Here is a 21,501-nt window from a genome sequence, read left to right as displayed (position 1 = left end):
GCCTCCAATGTGGTATCATTGGGAAGGACGAGTAGAAAGAGGCTTCTAAAATCTCAGGGCTAAAACAAATGGAGACGTTGCTGAGACCGCTCGAGAAATTTGATGATCAATGGGATGATGATGATGATAATCTGAAAATATGTATATATGCATATATATATATATTTTTTCCTCTATGATTTGTTGCCTACTGTCTGAACCCCATCAATTATGGTGTGATAATTATGGAGAATGGGTAGGGAGTGTCTTATGATGTGTCCAGGAATATGTTCAGTTATATGTGAGGCTTGGCCTAAGCGTGTGGGGAGTGACCTTGAGCGTGGTGGTGATTGGGTTGTGCAGGTTTTCGGCTGCCGAGGCTGGGTCCCTTGGGGCGGGGAGAGCTCTCACCCAGCCCGCTCTAGGGCGCTCTGATTGAAACAGCCTGGCGCGGAGTCCAGTGGCATGGCTATGGGGGCCTCATGTTATGCTCCCTTCTGGGAGAAACAGCCATGGGATCTGGAGGGTGGCTGAGGATGAGATTATCTGGCGCCGGCCGGCAGGAGGTGGCTTATGGGAGTGACCCCTGAGTCACCAGAGACTGGGGGAAATGGGCAGAGGATCCCTGCTCCCGGGTCCCATTGAGGCCAGAGTCCAAGGTCATGATGTTTCTCATTACCTGGGTTCCATAGGACTTCACTCACGCATGAGGCTCGGCCTGAGTTTGTGGGAGGCGGCCCTGAGCATGGCCGTGGTTGGGTTCTGGAGGTGTTCGACTGCTGGAGTTTGGTGCCTTGGGGCAAGGAGGGCTCTCATCCGCCCCCTCTGGGGCGCCTGCATACTCAGGTCTTCTTCCTGGCTACGCATTCAGGGATCACTCATGGCGGGATTGGGGGGACCACACGGGATGCCATGATTAAACCCGGGTTGGCTGGTAGTAAGGCAATCACCCTACCCACTGTTCTATCTCTGGAGTCCAACATCATTTTTTTAAAATTTATTTATTAGTGAGTCACAGTGAGGGTACACTTACAGATTTATACATTTTCGTGCTCATGTTTCCCTCATACAAAGTTCGAGAACCCATCCCTTCACCAGTGCCCATTCTCCACCACCAATAAACCCAGCATCCCTCCCCCCATCCTATCTCCCCCCCTCCACTGTGGCAGGGTATTCCCTTTTGTTCTCTCTCTCTAATTAAGTGTTGTGTTTTGCATTGCAATAAAGGTGTTGAGTGGCCTTTGTGTTCAGTCTCTAGTCTACATTCAGCACACTTCACCCTTCTCCAGCTGGCCTCCAACTACATTTTACTTGGTGTTCCCTTCTCTATCTGAGCTGCCTTTTTCCCAGAATGTGAGGCCAGCCAGCTTCCAAGCCATGGAGTCAACCAACATCATTCTTTTTATAAGGTAGTTTTTATTTAGGTAACATCAGTTTACAAAAGTGTAACTTTTAATATAGTTTAGGTGCACAATGTTACCACTCCACACCCACCACACACACACGTGCCAATATCCCTCCATCACAGAACACTGGATCCTGTTAGACCTCCCTCTCCAGCCCTTGCTAATATATAATATAAGACTGCTTAACCTTAGCAATTTTCTTTTCTCAGAGACAAATATATTAAGGTATGAGGGAAGAAAATAACATGGACACCATGAAAAACAAAAGAATCTAAGGAAGTCAGAGGAGCATCTTACAAGCATGACTTTCTAATATAAACTTCTTTTCCTTCAGTATGATCGTGTGCTCCCCTTTGCCTCAGCTCTAGTTTTTCTTGACTTAATTTTCTTAATAAATATTTCAACATACCTGTGAGGCTCTGGAGATATAATGATAAGCAAATTTAACTCTAGGGGATTATAATCTGAAGGAGAGGACCCACAGACTAAACATGCAGTTACAACATGTTTAGAAGCCCCATAGTATTAAGTGAGATTGCCATGGAAATAGAGTTCTGGAACATCAAGCCCAGTTTCCCTCCCATATTTAAGGAGGGGTCTATAGGACGGCTAACTTTTAGCCTGGGCAAAAGGCTACAATAGGCATGTATCAGAGTGTCTCCTGTTGAAACTGAATTCACAGACAGTAGGCATGTATCAGAGTGTCTCCTGTTGAAACTGAATTCACAGACACTATGCCTTGTCCCAATATGTCACTCTCCCTTGTGAGTTAAGGTATTTTACCCCAGCATAACGGTCTCAGTGAGAGGCTAAAGCTATCACCGGGAGTGGTTGTGGGAGGAAGTGGTTTCTCTAGAACGTCACACACTTCCCAGCCTGAAGAGCACCTGCAGATACTCAGTCTCTGCTCCAGTCCAGCTCTTCTGGGCCCCGTCACCAGAGGCTTGGCTTGGGTACGTGGTATCTGTGTGGTGACCTGGCACACGACAAAAGTAGGGAGGAAATAAAAAGGGATCCAGTCAAGAATACAAATACAGGGCAATAATTATGTCCATGTTTATATAAAAAATAACCCTCACTTCCTAGGCTTTCAGACATGAACAATCATTGGAGACATGTTTAAATTTAAATGATTAAATTTAAATTATTAAACCATGTGGTTGAGGATTTAGCTCAATGGTGGGAGTATAAGCCTTGCATGTAGTGGCCCTGAGTTTGATCCCTGGAATTGAAAATTGATTAATTAAATCACATCACCTTGGAAAAACTTTAGAAATGTTTCTTTTATTTTTTCACTAAAAACCACATCTTCTTATAAACATTAAGTGTTTAGAATTTAAAATTATTTTCTACTATTACTTTATGTCAAGACTATTAAAGTTCCCAATTAAAACAATTAAGATGCCATGACATTGTCATCTGAAGCATCTTTACACAAAATAATTTCTTTGAGTCATTTATTCCCCCCCCAAAAAAAAAGATGCATACCCAGTACTAATACTAACTAGAAAGAACATCCCTAAAAATATTTCTGCTTGATTCTAGTCTTTTAGACACTTCTCACTCTGGGGTCAACGAGAGATGCAATTCCGGTCTTTGAAACATCTGGAAACATTTCCAATATAGAACAACCTACTGTCGATTTTTCCTTGTTTCAGACTAGAAGATGTGCTTTGTTCTCCAGAATCTTCCCTCAAAAGACTTGGCTTAGGATCAAAGGATAAAATTTGACTTTGGCATATGACTGAGGGGAAATGTAGACACAAGGTGGGCGAGTCTGAGGAGGAAGGAAGAAAACTAACATCCTCAACTATCTGTCATCTAACCCCCTGAGCCTCATTTCTCTGTCTTCTAAACACAGAAGATGGATGAAATGATCTTCAGGTTATTTCCTAAGATTGTGGCTATCTATTTTGTCTATTGAGTGTATTATCTCCTTTAGGAACTTATACTACTTGTCAATATTAATGAGGCAACCATATTGTATGACTGTAAAAGCCACATTTGGTGACATGGGGCTACAGGCTCTTTTTGAGTCACTGTTTGTATCTGTAAATCCAGTGGCCAGAACAGATAGATATCAGCAGATTTAATATACAAAGTACAAAAGGTTAAAAAGATGTCAGTCGCAAATATAAATGAAACATGTCTATAGTTTTCCTTCATTTTACTAATGAGGATCTAAAAGATAAGGCTCATGCAAAGAGCCTTTGAAGAGTTGGGTATTTATAGGCGAGTTCATGGAAAAAAGTTAGCATAAGATAGCTGTGAACTATGCATGTTCTGAATGGCAGTAAAGCATAACCTTTGAGATAATCTTTTCCACCAGAGAGGAGTCTACAAAATTCGCCATCTAGAATCTAATCCAATAAAATTCAAATAAATAACTATTAGATGAGTATATGAATCAATAGGCATGGTATCCTCTACTTTTATTTTTTAAATGTCACTTGAAGGCATCTGTACTGAAGACCTTTGAATATGTAATAAAGAAAAGTGCTCAAAATATTTTTTAAAACCTCAAACCTCCTTCTCTGACTTCTCTGGTTGGTCATGGGGTCACTGGGGATATCTGAAAGGATGTGAAGGCAGTTCACATACCACACATAATTTAGGAGAAAGTATTTTTCCACATCCTACCTACCCCCAATTTTTAGGTGCCATTATTTATAATACTATAAGTGATAACTCTACAAATATGTAATTATATCAGCATAGCCAGGACTAGAGGGTGGTATTACCTCCACCAGTCTTCAAAGGACCCCTCACATTCACACCATCATCAGGACAAGCTATTATTTTTTTAAAAGCTTAATTGCCACAGTGTCTTAACCTACCTTAACCTACTATCTTATCTTATTTCTACTCATAGCATGTATGTTTACTTCTTCTTGTGAGTGATGGAGGGATAATAACAAAAGTAAGTTATGTGCTTGGAAGTTTAAAATAAATTAGGAATAAATCAAGAGTTCAACTTAAGAGTTTCATGAGTTTGCCACCCTCTTCACAAAGAACTCTTTGCTTTGTCGTATTGCCTCATTAATTCTCTATTTATTTATCATTTAGGATATCTAAAGAACAGGAACCTTGGTGATTCCATAAATAACATTGTCATGTTCTTTTTGATTTTTTTGTATCCTTTGAATAATTTTTAAAATATCTTTGTGACATGTAACTTTCCTATGTTACTCGCAGATGTGAAAGCATAGAGCTGGACAATAAAATCCGAGATAGAATTGAGAGAAATGCTTCTCAGGGCTCCAAAGGGCGCATCCCAGAGGGCCTGCCATATCACAGAAATTCATGTTCTCTGCAGGTAAGCAAACATCTTCTCTTTTTTTTTTTCCTTTCCTTAAACATACCTTTCAACAGTTGGTTCACTGTGAATTTTTGTGAACAGTCCCAAAGTCATTATGGTAATATACTTCCTTAATGATTGTGAGGACAAAGCAAACCCTTGTACAACTTTCATAGTCATTTCCTGTTACTACAGAAACCCTTCACCAGGCGATCCTTTTCAGTTGAGAGTATGATGTATTGTGACTAGGACTACAAAGAAGCAGGAAGAAAATGTGTCAGTGCAGTGTTTAATATAGTGACAACTCTTTGGGGGGTAAAATAACCCAATTTATGTAAACCCAACTGATGTAAATGTAAATGGGATGACTAAATTCAAGCCAACGCAAGTCCATCTTTCAAAGAAAAAAAAATCAAGGGTTTCCTGATTATAAGAGTGTTTGACTTGGAACTTCCTTGGTTGAGGATATTTGTCTATGCTTATTTATAAGCAAATAAAATTCAAGGAGCTAGAAATTTTTGGAGTGACTTTCTAGAAAGTCTTTGTCAATGACAACATAAACTCAAGCTCTTCTGTCCTTCCACTTTGAAACCATCTCTAACAATTGTTCCAAAAACAAAATAAAATGAAAATAGAATCAAGCGCACAACTGACATTAAAAAAACACAGAACTTTGGTTCTTATTTCTAAAGGAATTCTTACTCATTACGGAAGAATTATACTCAGCAGAGAAAACTATAAAAGTCATGGAGAGAGATTTACTGCTGAGCAAATGAAGTATGGATCCCCTAAACAATTGCTTTTGTACCTAATTTGCATTCATAATTTGCATATTTTCCTCTTAAAGGAAACCTGACACTGTATAAGCCTCAGGTCTCTGAGTAAACATAGATCCTGCCTCTAAAATCCCTTTGAAGACTACCACTCCTGGAGAGAATCTCAGCAGCTATAGTCCTTGCTGTTGAACCGCCCTCCCCCCCCCCCCCCCACTCAACACACACATATACACACAGCTTCCTTACTCTTTTAAAACTTTGTGGAGGTTCCTATACCTCTTTATTTTTTTAATTAAATTTTTTATTAATGAATCACTGTGAGGTACAATTACAGACTTACAAACTTTCGTGCTTGCATTTCAGTCATACAATGTTGGAGTACCCATCACTCCACCAGTGCCCATTTTCCACCACCAATGGTCCAGGCATCCCTCCCACCACCCCCACCCAATCCCTCCCACCCCGCCCCACCTCTGTGGCAGGGCATTCCCTTTTGTTCTCTCTCCTTTTGAGTGCTGTGGTTTACAATAGAGGTACTGAGTGACCATCATGTTCGGTCTATATTGTACTTTCAGCCCGCATCTCCCATCCCGAGCAGGCCCTCCTAGCACCCTTTACTTGACTATACCTCTTTCATACATTCACTGAATACACAGTCCCTCTGAGTTCTGTACATCTGCATGTTACTCTTCAGAAACTGAATCCTTGACTAAGTGGTCTTTCTTGTCCAAGTTAGAAATGACTATCTAATGGCTTTCTTTTCGTCTCACCCAGCTTTCATACACAGCTCCCAGTTAGAAATTCTTTCTATCATGGGAATGTGTGCTTTCCTCTAGCAACCACCTTGTCTAATCCCAGAGAGAAATTTGATGAGGATTTTCTCTTCTCAGCATCCTGATCTTACAGTCCTAAGATCTACAGACCTTACAGATTCTCAGCCTCTAAGGTTCATGTGTTCAAGACTGCCTTCCCTTGCCAGGCTGTTCATTCTGTCTCCTGGACACCTCCTTAAATGGTAAAGACCTTGCCCACATCCTCGCTGCCACCCTTTCAGCACTGAGTTTCCTCTATCTGGCAGAGTTAACTGAAACTTGTACCTCCCTTAAAAATATTTTCCCTATGACTTCCCCAGTGAAATTTGCCTGTTCTCTACCCCTCAATTCCAGGCAAAAGATAGCAGTTGCCGGGGCTGGAGCAATAGCACAGCGGGTAGGGCATTTGCTTTGCACTCGGCCGACCCGGGTTCAATTCCCAGCATCCCATATGGTCCCCTGTGCATTGTTGGGTGTAACCCAAAAAGCAAAAAAAAAAAAAAATAGCAGTTTCTAGCTGGATTTTAAAAAATTTCCTTATAAAGAGTGAGATAAAGATATCTCTATAGAATCTATAGAGTTGAGAGATTACTAGGAGAGGTCTGATGTTTAAGAAAATGGGGTAGCAATGTGAAATGACACAATGTAAGACAGACAGAAAAGAGGAGGGAAATGGAAGTGAGATGCTGAGATGTTGAGCACCATTGGGAAGGACGAGTAAAGAGAGACTGCTAAAATCTCATGACTAGGATGAATGGAGACTGGTGCCAGCTCGAAAAAATAGATGAACAACAGGATGACAGTGATACAGTGATACAGTGAGATGCTGAGATACAGTAAGACTGATCTGGAAAGTCATCATGCCCTAAGACCAATCAGTCCCTAAACAGCACTTGAGTTTCTATGTCTTCAGTACCTTCATTACTTCTCTTCAACTTAAAATGTGCTCAATTCAGAAACTGAAAAAATAACTCAAATAGACAGCACATACACAGTATTTGAAAGGTTCTGAATTTAATCCCTGACTCCATCAGGTATAGTCCTGGCTTCCCCTGGCTCTGTATTTGCTACCTTGGTTAATATACCGCCCATCCATCCAAACTTGGGCATAATTCTGGATGACTCCTGGGCTACTGTGTATGTGTAGAGCTCCAAGACTCCGTTCATTGAATATGGCTCAATTTTTGCCTTAACTCTTACTCTTTGGGTCCTTCCTAATAACTTCAGACTTTGTTCATTTTCCTTCATTCTTACTGCTCTGTTTTGGTTTAGATATTCATTATTGCTTTCCTTCTATCCCCTAAAGATGCATAAATGGTTGTTCTTCCTCAGATTTTCTCCACAGATTGATATTTACCAGCATAGATCTTGATAATATGCAAGTGCATAAAAACTTCAAAGTAGGCATTAAGCTTCAGTGAAGTGAAAGGAATTTTCTCATGGGTCTAGAGTTAACTGGAATTAGATTTTGGACCCAAGCCCAGGTCTACTCAATGTGAGCCTTTGCTATATACTTCTTGCTCTTAATTTCTCCCCACCTTTCCCACACAAAAGTCACTTGTGACTGGGCTGGAGTTTAAGGTGTTGTTAGGAATGATGTTGCATTAAAGCAATTTCTCTTTAGGAGGCTTATAGCATCACCCTTGGATGAAGCCACTGTACCTTTATCTCTGAGAGTAAGTCTTTAAGGATTACTCCCAGACGTCTCTTTTCACCCCAACACACTTCTAGCATATCATCAATTGTCTTCTAACAATTACCTTCAAATATTTGATTCCTGGAGCAAACATAGGTTTCACTGATATCTCTGTGGAATTGCTATTTACACAATCACACTCTGCTGTTGGAAATACTAATTCAAAACAATGCAAAAATCTTTACATGTTCACTGAGACATTTGTATTTCTGAAAAAAAAATTAAGAAAATTTCATTTTGGATAAGACGAATGTGAGCCAATGATAGAGGGCCCATGAAGGGAGTCACTCTTATCTCAATGGAATGATGCAAGCATAAGAATTCTCATCAAGTTAACTCCCTTTCCAGGAGAGGAAATTAATTTCTTTATGATTTTTGGGGGATGGGAAAGAAGCAAGGCTGAATAAAAGAAATAAGATTTTATGAAAGGGCTTGAGACATATGTGAAGTTCCCGTTTTTCTTAACTACCTTTGCCAAGAATGAGTAAAGAGGGAGAATTACTATGACATAAAATGAACAGACTGACTCATTGCTTGGAGGAAACAGAAAAAAACTATTGATGAACAAGAGGAACTCCAGCAGTATAGAAGTAAATTAAAGTATTGTTTAATGTACCAAGAGAGTTGAGGTAGAAAGTTAGTGTTCAAGAGGCACTGAATATCTTGCTGGTAAACAAAAGTTAACTTCCCAAGTGAGAATAAGCTTCAGATTGCAAAATAATTGTATGATTACAATGAGGGTCTATCTCAAGCAGAGCTTCCTAAGGCAGGCAATACTTCCTCTATCAGAAGGTGCTGGGAAATTATGAGAGGCAATAGAAACTTCGGATGAAAAGGGATATGGGGTGTTCTTTCTTTTTTTTTTTTTCTCTTAAAGATGGTAAGTTTGGAAGGCACTGAATAATTCTTTTTTTTTTTTAAAGAAGACATAAGACAAATAAGTTTGGAAATGTTGGCACATGATCTCAAAAACTGAGACAATTAATAGAAGATCATTAATTTGTGACACTAAAGTTATGTCTTGAAATACAAAGGAAATAGGGAACTGTATTTAATTGTATTTCTTAAATACATTTGCACTTCAAGTACATACAATTGTACATACAATTGTATATGAAATGTGTTTTAATACATATCTCTGCAGCAATTTATTTCTAATAGTGGTTAGAAATAAGGATGAAACTTGGGAATCAAATGAAATGAATCCACAAAAAAAGCCAAATAATCACCAGAACTGAATTCTTAGGATCTTCATTTTGTCTTTGGATTTTATTTTGTTTTTTTCTGATTTTCACTGACAGCACTAGAAATTAATTTTTAAATACTTTGGTACACATTGAGGAAGGATTTTTCAGTAGCTAGAAATAAATTCTAGATCTGGATATCTCCCCAAGATTAAAAATATGAGAAAAGTTCTTTGGACTGTCAAGAGAATAATATGAACCTATGACATTTTGGAAGATTACAAGGGAAACTTTTTTTACATACTACAGTAAGTTAACATATCTTTTCTGTAACTCTGTCATTGAAAAATACAGTTCAGTTTTCTTTTCTTTATTTCCTTATTTGGGAATCCAAACTAGCAAATTTTAACTCATGGAATCTTGTTTTGTTTTCCTTTCTCTTAATTTTTTGTATTTTAATGAAGGCAAAAGTCACAACTGTTGACAAAATTATAGAGTTAAAACTGACTACTAACAAAACTTCAATATTTAAATCAATAAGTATAAAAGATTAATTTTTTAGTGACAATTGCTATATTTCATCATGGGGCTGTTAAATCCTTTTCTAAAAATTTACTAAGCTACATTCAATATTTCAATACCAATCCCAACACCATTAAATCTTCCCACCACCATTATTTCAAATTTTTCCACAACCATTCAAGCCTGCCTGCCACAGGTGAATACTATTGCTTATCATGAGAGTTTGTGAGGCCTGGAATTCTAAAATTGTAAATAATTGGGGTGTATTGTTAAATAATTAGAAGAAAATAGGGAAAAAAAAGAATTTACTAAGCTGTTTATTACTAGTTGAGCCTCTGTGGTTTTGTTTGCTGAGTTTAGTTGGCCTCTATGTTACTTTCCCGTCTAATTTGGTGTGCTACCTGCTGGAATTTTAGTGTTGAGGAATAAAGAGGTATCCAGAGACTTCAGGATCCATGGGGCAATGAGTTAACATGATGGTAGCTGTGGAAGGTGGTTTCTGGAACAGTTTCCGGAAGTATGAGGTTGGCAGTGGAGGAGGCTGCCCACCCCGAGTCCAAAGAAATACCAGCGTTCTCAACCTGGGCACCAGGGTACCGGAAATTATTCAGTTTGGTATCTCTGTAGAGAATATCAGTGATTTAAGATGTGGGTGTAGCTGAGGGGTCTCAGCCCACCCACCTCCTGATGGCACCCTAGAGTTTTCAGCCACTCAGCCATGGGGTCATGTGTGCCCATGAACTTTAGCTTCTTGGTTTGCACCTCCTCAGAGATTTAGTTAGGAACCGGTTATAGCAGGACTGGTGGTTGAGTCAACATGACAGCAGCTGTGTGAAATTTTGATTATCAAAATATTTCTCTCAGTATGTATAATAGATTGCATTAAGAATGCCATGTGAGGGGCTGGAGACATAGCACAGCGGGTAGGGCGTTTGCCTTGCACGCGGCCGACCCGGGTTCTATCCCCGGCATCCCATATGGTCCCCCAAGCACTGCCAGGAGTAATTCCTGAGTGCAGAGCCAGGAGTAACCCCTGAGCATCGCTGGGTGTGACCCAAAAAGCAAAAAAAAAAAAAAAAGGAGTAATTCCTGAGTGTAGAACCAGGAGTAACCCCTGTGCATCGCCAGGTGTGACACAAAAAGAAAAAAAAAAAATGCCATGTGAGAGGCTGGGGAGAGAGTACTGAGATTGAGATTCAGATGCATTTCTTGTACATATCTAGCCTCAGATTGAATTACTAGCATCACATGACCTCATGAGTTCTGCTGAGTGGGGTTCTGGACGCTTCAAGCACCTCTGGGGTGATCCTGATGGTCCCCAATTACCACAGAGCCTGAACTGCAAAGTGTTCTTGGGCTCTCGTATCCTCTGAATTAGCTGCTTGGCTGAAAATCACCGGGAGTGTCTGCCAGCCCCATGAGTTTGGGAGTGACCCTCACCAAAAAAAAGAAATGTGTAAGTGAGAAAATATAAAAAGCACTTTGTAAGGATTAAGAGTTAAACAGTGCTATTATTGTTTTTGTTGGTATTGTTATTCATTTCTCATATGATTAGGCAATTTGAATTTCAAAATTTTCTTTAGCATATTTTCTCATGGTATTTAGTGGCTACCTTTTTAAATTTTATTCTCTAATTTTAGGGTGGAACCTATAGAACGTTTTTATTTACCCTTTTTTTTCTACTAGGAAATAAAAGCAATGTTGTATAAGGATCTGTTTATTCTTTATTGGTAGCCTAGAAACTTTGCTTTAAAGTTCTAGGGCCAAAAGAAGACCCATCTCAGCACAATTCCACACTGTGGCCGTTGGGATTCCTAGCAGGAAACCTGGGTGAAGTCGTTTCCAAGAAATTTGTATCTTTCTCTCACCTCTAAGTTTGGCTATTGCTTTTCAGCTTTCAAATTCTAAAAGTATGATCAAGCCTAAACTAAACAGATCAATGAGGAAAGAAGTCAAGTTCCGCTTCCTAATATCCACCACAGTTGGTTTCTGGCTATGACCTATTCCAACTTTCATTCATTACAAGGGTTTTAGAGGCTTCTACTCTGTGTGGATGTCAGGAATAAAGATATTGGTATATGCATCCACATTTCAGTCTAGTATAATAAAGTATATCAAACACCAAAGGTAAACTAACACAATTCTAAAAGCTAAAACTATACTGATGCAAGGATTAACTCTTTTTTGGGGGTGGGGGAGGGGTTGGAACACCTGGTGGTGCTTAGGGAACACTCCTGACTCTGTGTTCAGGAATTACTCCTGGCAGTGCTCAGGGGACCATACGAGATGCCAGAAATTGAGCCCAGTTTGGTCATGTGCAAGGCAGATGCTTTATTCACTGTACTATCGCTCCATCCCCAAGAATCTTAAAAGGAGATAAATCTCTATTTTTTGAGAAATAGTTGTTCATTAGACAGAAGGCACTCTATAGGATTAGAGAATGAGGTAATAATATAACGCTCTCCTTTGACTAATAAGTAGGAGATACTTTGAGGAGAAAACCTTTTTACTTATAGACTTTTCCTGGAAGGATGTGAATTCCACACAGAGGGAGGGACAAAAAGCTGGATGATGCTAAGTGTCTTTTGAAAGATGTAAGCAGTGGGTAGAAGAGAATTCCTTCTGTCTCCTAGAAAAATAATTATCCTGGCAACTCTAATTCATACTCTTGGGTGGCCAGAGGCCACCAAACTTTGAAGTTTGACATGTGGGTGGAAATTATAATAGATTCTATCATCATAACTGATTAAATAAACACAAGGCACCCAGAAGCCTGCAATAGAAAGCAAGAGCTTTCAGAGTCTTGGGGTTCCTACTGTGCAGACCCTCACAGTCATAGGGATTGTTCTTAACTTTTGGGATAATTACTCTCCCTTTGATTGTCTCCTACATTTGTATAACTTTGGCAAGTAACTCTAAAAAGACTTTAGATATGTCTAGCTTAGTAAGCAAAAAGAAAAATAATACAAACTTCTGGGATGAGGAATTGTGAACTCATGATAATATTCAGGAAGCAAAATACTTGGCTTGGGTGACACCATAATAAAAAAAAATCACTTAAGAGTTGTTCAGGATGGACCAGAGCGAGAAGACAGTAGGTAAAGTACTTGCCTTGCATGCAGTCAATCCAGGTTCAATTTCTGCCATCCCAAATGGTCTCCTGAGTACTGACTATAGTGATTCTTGAGTACAAAGCCAGGAGTAATCCCTGAGCATTGCTGAGTGTTATAAACAAACAAAACAAAACAAAACAAGAGCTGTTTAACAAATGTCTTCTTTATGATTTAGATCTATTCAATGTTGCAACTGGATGTGGATCTCTCAGAGGGACATTGAAACTCAAGCAGGATTGTGGAATTTCAATAAACACTTTTTCTCAAGAAAGTCTTCTCATTTCTACTTAGGTTGGAAACAATTTCATTTGTGTGTTGAGGTAAAGGTCCAGCAAAGTAGGCATTGTTAGCATTTATTGAAAAGGCCTCTATCACTCTAGCACCTACCTTCTAATTGAAATGTATTATAACTATTTTGACAGAATTTTTACAGTATACTTTTTACAGTACTCTTATGGGGACAGTGAGGCTTGACACACAACATTTTTGTTTGTTTGGGGATCACTTCCAATGGTGCACTGGAGGTATTTCCGGCTCTGTCTCAGGAATCATCCCTGGCAGTGCTTGAACAACTATATGGGGTGTTAAGGATTCAAACTAGGTTGGTGAGATGCAAGGCAACCAATTTGACTCCTGCATAATCTCTCTGATAACCCCTCATCCATATTTCTTTCAAAATATCATTTCCTTTAGGATTATGGATAAATAGTGAAAATAAGACCAATTTTCCTTTATATTCTGCTTCACTGAGGAACATTTGCTTTCTTAAGAATAAATTTTCTCTGAGCATCAAGCATCAGTTAAAAAATTTTGCAGATTTCCAGACTTGTATATTGAGAGATTTTCTTTGGAGTCAGATACAATTTCTGGTAAAATTAAAACACTCCTGATATAAACGATATAATTTCTGTTTCCACATCATCACCATCCTTTTATTGTTCAATCATCTTAATATAGGCATATACTTTTTATTAATAATACACTATTACATGTTTTTATTATTTTAAAATTGTGCCTAGATCTATGAATGTAATATGGAGATGTACCACCTCAGAGAGAAATAGTTTCTGTCATCTAAGGTGTCCAAGGTGATCACGTGGAAAAAAATAATGCATCAAGATTTTATCATCTATAGGGTAGTCCTCCTTACTCTTTGTCTTACTTTCTTAAAGCAGAAAATACATGGAAGAATATGTCTCCCTTGCTTCTTTCCATATCTGAGTACTTAGCACAGTTCTTAATCCACAGTCCACCATCAATAAACATGTATTATAAGAATTAATATCTGATTGCAGGTGAAGTCAATACTTGAACAAAACACAAGAAAAAAAAGTGATTGCACTTATAATGAGTGATCAAGGATTCTTGTTCTTCCAGAGACATTTTTAAAAGTTCAAACATAGGACGATCATTTTTGAAGGCTAAATTTTTAAAACCACCAATATTGGGCAGCAGAATTTTCTCTCTAAGCAAGGAGTGATAGGAATGGGTTCAGTTTCTTTTTAACTTAGACTTCCAAGGTCAAGACAGCTCACATCTTTGTTCTCAAGTAAGTTCAGTTCTCTTGAACCCCTCTCAAATTATATTTCTTAGTGCCTCCAGCTCCTGCATTAAGAAAGTAAATGATGGTTTGCCCAATCACTTTTAGTTGTGTTATCTATGTCTCCCCACGTAAGTAAAGGTTCTTTGATGAGATGTAAATCAGCAGGGCTGAAATTTGGTGTGGCATGCCTCTCCCACAACTCACATGGCTGTTAGGAAGTTCAGATCGAAGCAGGTAAAATGTTTAAGACAACAGAACTCAGATTAAAAGTTGGAAAATCCTTTGCTTTCAAAAGTGAATTCAATTTCTGTCTTGGACTCTCATTTTGTCTCTTAGAAGAAAATGTAATTCATCCGGCTGCAGGAAATCTTGGCTATACTAGTGTTTTCTCAGTTTCTATTTTCAGTTGTTCAGTCATATGCAGAATCCTTTCTTCTCTCTCCTTCTCCCTCTAGTGGCCGGTATGGGTCTATGAAGTCGATTACGTGAGGCAACGGGGCTGTTAGATGTACTGAATAAAAAGAGACTTCACAGTAAGAAGTCTCTTAATATAACTTAATATAAACAACAAGTATCATTGAATATCTAAAAATATAGTCTACATGTATGTACTGCTTTTTTATTCTAGCTCTTTTAGGGTAAAAGCATCCAGGCAGCAAAAGTCTAACATTTGAACAATTATTATATTGGCACCGATATAATCTGTTCCTGATGGTCTTTTTCTTGATTTATATTCTCACTGGCAAATACTAAATCTAGATCACCAGTGTTCTCTTATGTCCTCAGGTCCATGTGGAAAATGCCTCATCCTTCTCAATTTCAGTGAAGCCTCCCTAAATATCCATTGAGAAATAGGCTGATGTCATCAAGTGTTATTTGAGAATACCAATGAGGATCCCAGTCCATAACCAAGGGCAGTGGACTCGAGGTGTGTCCCCACAAGAGCAGGACATAAGGTATTTTTAAGGGTCAGGCAAGAAAGTGATCTGACTTTGGGCTACTGGTTTTGATACTTTTGGATTGATTCTTAAATCCATTTGTCTTTCTGTTATTGGTGGACAAGAGTCTTAAGATATAAGGCTGCAGTGTGGGGTCTGTTGTAACAATTAGCAGATGAATGATCAAGGTTGAAGCAACTTCAGCAGTTCACCTGGCAGTTTCATGCGGAAGGTGAGCACAAACTAGAGTTTGTCTGGTTCAGCGCAGATTCCACAAATCCTTTAACAGTCAAACACTGTTGCATTCTTTTCAGCCATGTAGGATATTTCTGGCTTTCCGCTTCTTTACTGTTCTCAGTTGAGCTGTCTCAGGACCTTTCTTTCTTCAAAATCTTGCCTGTGTACCATGATTGCTTGGAGAAATTCTCTACAATATTTTTCCCTTCTGAAAGCTTAACAGAGGGAATAAGGCTGGCGCTTTCTCTGCTCTTTGATGCTCAACTGAGGCAACTATAGATGATGGATGAGTCCCTAAAAGAACCAGGTTCCCTCTGAGTAGTCACAACATCCAGGTGCTTTATTCTTTCCCTGATTCTTTTACCATACTTCATCAGGCAATGGGATAATAAGTATTATCCCAACTATGATACTCATATCTTTATATGAGCATCATATCCAGATCTGTTCAAATTTTTCATTTCTGTTAACTTCAGGAGGAAGGTAGCAGAGGACTGAAATTGAAGTCTCGGAGTGAAATTCTTGGCCAGTATAGTCACAGTCCAGGCTCAGTGGACTGGAGCGCTAGCACAGCAGGTAGGGCATTTGCCTTGCACGCGGCTGACCTGTGTTCAATTCCTCTGTCCCTCTCGGAGAGCTCGGCAAGCTACCGAGAGGATCCTGCCCACACAGCAGAACCTGGCAAAGTACCCATGGCATATTCGATACGCCAAAAATGGTAACAAGTCTCACAATGGAGACATTACTAGTGCCCACTCCAGCAAATCAACCAAAGTAGGAAAAGTGAGAGAATTACCTTTAAAGTGAATAAAAAGCAAATAAATACACTGAAATAAAGCAGATTTTTATAAAAAAGGGATTGATACTCCTACTTGATCATTTCTGATTTGGAAACAACGTACATAACTTTGTGTATTGCTATGATCGTTCTCTGGACTGCATTCTGAGCAGCAGAGGTATGCTGGGATTTCCTGTTAAAAATTCATACAGAAACAAATTGATTCCATGGAGACCTGCTAGACCAGTATTTAGAAGGCAGCAGTACAGAGACATTAGGAAAGATATAAGCTTACCTTCTCCACAAGATATGGACCTCTTAGCTACCCCTCAGTTTAAATCCAGCATTCCAAGATGGAAGAATATTCACTAGTTTCAAAGATAAAGAAGTCAAAATTTGGAAGAATGAGGATATACCTTAGTGGTCAGGGATATGTTTTGAATATCCCTATATGTTTTGAATATTCAAGGCCCTAGATTCAATCCCTCATCCCACATGATCTCCCTTAAGCACCCCAGGATGTGGCCCTGGTATACTATTGCATTAGCAGCTTCTACCACTAAACCACTAGGCCGCTTAGCCTAGTATTGTTGGGAATAGTCCCTGAGTTCTCTGAGCAGTGTCTGGAAATACCCCAGCCACCTAAAAATTGTTTGGATTTCTAATATTTGAATATTTTGTAATTTGTTTTCTTTTCTTTCTTTCCTTTCTTACTTTATTTCTCCTTCCTTTCTCCTTTCTTTCTTTCCTTTCTCCCTTCTTTCCATTCTTCCCTTTCTTTCTTTTCTTTCTTTCTTTTCTTTCTTCCCTTTCTTTCTTTTCTTTTCTTTCTTTCTTTCTTTCCTTTCTTTCTTTTCTTTCTTCCCTTTCTTTCTTTCTTTCTTTCTTTCTTTCTTTCTTTCTTTCTTTCTTTCTTTCTTTCTTTCTTTCTTTCTCTCCTTTCTTTCTTTCCATTTTTCCTTTCTTTCTTTCTCTCCTTTCTTTCTTTCCATTTTTCCTTTCTTTCTTTCTTTCTTTCTTTCTTTCTTTCTTAAATGACATTTAAGAAATATTTATTTTCTTTCTTTCTTTCTTCCTCCATTTCTCTCTCTCATTCTTTCTTTCTTTCTTTGAAAAAGAAAGTTTATTAGAATGTGGAAGAAAGTAGATGAGAAACTTCAAGGTCGTGAGGGTCTTGGTATAGGAATAAATTCCTCTTATAATTTTGTTGTTATTTTCGTTTTGAGGTCACACCTGGCAATTATCACGACTGACTCTTGTCTCTGTGCTCAGGGATCATTCCTGGAAATGCTCAGAGGACTATGTAAGATGCCAGGGATTAAACCAAGGTTGGTTGTGTGCAAGGCAAGAGCCATACCCACTGTATTATCTAGCCCACATTTTACAATTTCTTGAAAATATGCCTTGAAAAAATTTTGAAAATATGATTCAGGAGCAGTCTAGATTTGATTTGAATGAGGTCTTTAGGTGTGCCTGAGTACTCTATGTATGTAAGTAGACACATAATAACACTATTTGAAGTTTGAGAAATAGGGAGTGAATCAATAGACAAAAGTTGTTATCTTATGTGGAAGAAGGAATCAAAGAAAAAGAATACACATAGCATTATTTATGATGTTAGGGGCGAAGAAAGCAAGAAAGGCAGGTTTTTAAAAATGCTGCGATGGAAAACAATTTCAAATTGGGTGGCCAGTTGTGGTATTACCGAAAAATAAATAAACAGAACTTACCCACAGAAGGTGAGGAGCTGAGCTGTGTATGTAGCTGTCTAGGGGAAACAGAGGCCTTGACTGAAAGGGACAGAGCAGAATAGGAGCAAATGGGGGAGGACTGAAAAAGAGGTTCAAGAAGGCCAGCTTGGCAAGGCCTTCCAAGCCACTGGAGTTCTGCTTTCATCCGCGTGAGAAAGGAAGCCTCCAAATAGTTCTGAGCCAAGAACTGACCTGAAATAACACGCCTTAAAATATTCACAGTGATTACTATATTGATAGTAAATTGAGGGTGCCAGGAAAGGAGATGGTGATGAGCAAGAGTACAAAGACAGAAGCTATTGCTGTAATCCAGATAAGAGATAGTGGTCCGTCCGAAAATGTTGTAAAAGGGATGGAAAAATGGCTCAGTGGTCAGGAGTGTCTGCTTTGAACCTGAGTTCAAGCTCCGGACCACTTGACTCCCCATGTGCTGTGCCTCCCACCCTCTACCACACACACACACACACACACACACACACACACACACACACACACACACACACACACTGGATATAACCCTGGTCGCTTCCATCTGTGCTGGGCCCTAACAGCACGGCATTGCTGGGTTCAAACATTGGACCATCCATTCTGGTTGACTATATGTCCCAGGCAGAACCTCAGTCTCCTTGAGTACTTGGGTCCCTCACACAAAAGAAAACCAAAGACGCTGTGCTTCTTGCCCAGGTTCACCTCGCTAGTACACGAGAGAGCCAAGGCTTCATACAGATACTGAGAGCAGTCACTAATAGATACATTAAAAAAATTCTTCATGATTGCACTAGTTTGGGGATATAAAAACAATAGTATGCGAATAATACCTAAAGACAGTAGAAATGAAGGCCAGGAGGACTGGTCCACAATAGAAAGCCACAAAGGGGGAAGAGGAGTTCAGTTAGGCCAGAGAAGGGACCACTATGACAGTGATAGTTGGAAATGATCATTCTGAACAAAAACTATGTGCTGAAAGGAACTAACGCGGTTGCATGATATCCTTTCAGTAACAGTATTACAAACCATAGTGCCTAAAAGGAAAATAAGAAAGAGAAAGAGAAAGAGAATGAAAGTGTTTGCCAGAGGCAGACTGTGGGGCAGGTCTGAGGTGGAATGTGTGTGTGGGGGTGGGGGTGGGAAGGAAGAACTGGGGACATTGGTGATGGGAAATGTGCACTGGTGAAGGGATGGGTATTGGAACATTGTATGGCTAGAACTCAATCATGAGCAACTTTGTAACTGCATATCTCCCAGTGGTTCAATAATAAAAAAAAATTCTTCATATAACTAAAATCAGAACGCATGAAGTTCCCATTTTGATAAAAAAAATTTTTAGAAGATGTATTGAGTTGATCTCACTTCTACCTCCTCATTAGGCTGGAAACTGTCGGGACTCTTATGACAATGTCATGCTCTTCTCTAATGATATACTTTTAAGCACCAATGAAATATTCAGATAGATTGGACATGGCCATGAGAGAAAGTTCAAGATTTTCAGCCTGAAGAGAGAAGTATTGCCACTGACTGTTATGAGGAAAACAAAGTTAGCTAGGGAATATAAAGCAGAAGATACCTTGGACTGTAGCGATAGCACAGCGGGTAGGGCATTTGCCTTGCATGTGGACGATCCAGGTTCGATTCCTCTATCCCTCTTGGAGAGCACGGCAAGCTACCAAGAGTATCCCGCCCTCACGGCAGAGCCTGGCAAGCTACCCGTGACGTATTTGATGTACCAAAAACAGTAACAAGTCTCACAATGGAGACGTTTCTGGTGCCCACTCGAGCAAATTGATGAGCTACGGGATGACAGTGATACAGTGACAGTGATAAATATAAAGTAGGAGCCCTACTCTATTAAAGGGGATTTGTTACTATCCCTCAGTCACACCAGCTTTGTCCATCCCTTTTATTTTTTTAAATTTTTGTTCTACCCCCCTCCCCTCCATCCCTTTTATTATAACAAGCAACCTGAACTTTTATATCTATCAGGATCCCATCTACTCTTCAAGGTTCAGCAGACAGTACTATTCCTGCTGCTGAAACTGAGCTCTGTGTGTGTGTATGTGTGTGTGTGTGTGTGTGTGTGTGTGTCTCTCTCTCTGTGTGTCTCTCTGTCTCTCTCTCACTCTTTTTTCTAATTCCTTAATGGTAGTCATGGCATGGATATATAGCAATATATGTGGATATAGCTGCATATGTGTGGACTGGAGCGATAGAACAGTGGGTAGGGCGTTTGCCTTACATGCAGCTGACCCAGGTTCGATTCCTCTGCCCCTCTCAGAGAGCCCGGCAAGCTACCGAGATTATTCCACTCACACGGCAGAGCCTGGCAAGCTACCCATTGGCGTATTCAATATGCCAAAAACAGTAACAACAAGTCTCACAACAGAGACGTTTGGTGCCCACTCAAGCAAATCGATGAGCAACGGGATGACAGTGATACAGTGATACAGCTGCACATGTGTATGCACACACATATACATATGTATATATGTAATGTATATGTCCATTGTATGTGTGCGTGAGCACCTGTGTGTGTGCACATTCATGGAAAGCAGGGATTTTTGCCTAATTTTATTTGGAATCCATTCATAGTCAAGTATATAATGAGTGGTGCAAACTGATTAAAGGTAATTCCTTTAGTTCTGTATATTTGTTTTTGTTTGGGGGTCACACCACACCTGGCTCTCAGAGCTTACTTAGTTTTGTGCTCAGGGAGTCACTTCCAGCAATGCTTGGGGGAGTGATGTGGTGTTGGGGATTGAACTGCAGTAGGCTGCATGCAAGGTAAAGCACCTTATCACACTTTACTGTCTCTCTTTCTATGTAACTGGGGGCAGAGAACTGAAGAATAATGTAAACTAAGTGTTTGATGCTAGATTCTTACTTTCCTCCTTCGAGCAACATTCTCTCCATTTTGTACACTTGCCTCTTCATTACCTCTCCTCCAAGTCTAGAGTGAGATCTTCTGCTTCATTGTGACCAGATTTTGGAGCCCCTCACTTTTATGCTCCATTATTTTAGTGCTCTGTACAATGAAAAGTCAACTAATTAAAGCTAACCTCCCAGGGCAATTAAAAAAAAAAAGATTTAACTTCTATAGGCATGGGGAAAATCTGGACTTAACCTATGGAAAAGATTGACTTCAGCTGAGATACAAGTTAAAACTTCCTGCCAATATAGATTACATCTGCAAACAATGCCCATTTTCTTTGTAATGATTTCTATGATTTCCATAAGAATTAGTCATGCTTATAGATTTGGGCATGACTCATTAAGTTCCAAACAGCTAAGTTCACATGGATAAGGCATTGCCAGAAAATCTTGCCCTTAGGGAAGCAAGAATAACCCATCTGTCAAAAAGTCATCAGTTACTTCATTGCTCTGGGAAATACAGTGAAATGATGGCAGCTAGGCTACTGAGGTAAGATTTGGTTTGCCTGGGCTTTTGTGGTAACTTCCTCCTGCAGTGGGAGA

The 21,501-nt window shown here is 39.5% G+C and overlaps 1 protein-coding gene across 1 annotated transcript in view; it reads left to right on the top strand.

The window, feature by feature from the left end:
• TNIP3 (TNFAIP3 interacting protein 3) overlaps window positions 1-21,501 on the top strand; it is an 85,108-nt gene that overhangs the window by 29,735 nt on the left and 33,872 nt on the right. The window contains exon 3 of the mRNA XM_055141966.1: window positions 4,581-4,701. Within this exon, the coding sequence (XP_054997941.1) occupies window positions 4,581-4,701 (121 nt within the window). The remainder of the gene's footprint in view (window positions 1-4,580; window positions 4,702-21,501) is intronic.

The sequence above is a fragment of the Sorex araneus genome, chromosome 6, assembly GCF_027595985.1.
Source record: "Sorex araneus isolate mSorAra2 chromosome 6, mSorAra2.pri, whole genome shotgun sequence".
NCBI lineage: Eukaryota > Metazoa > Chordata > Mammalia > Eulipotyphla > Soricidae > Sorex > Sorex araneus.
Note: the sequence above shows the minus strand (reverse complement) of the source record. Positions and strands in the feature narration are given on the sequence as shown.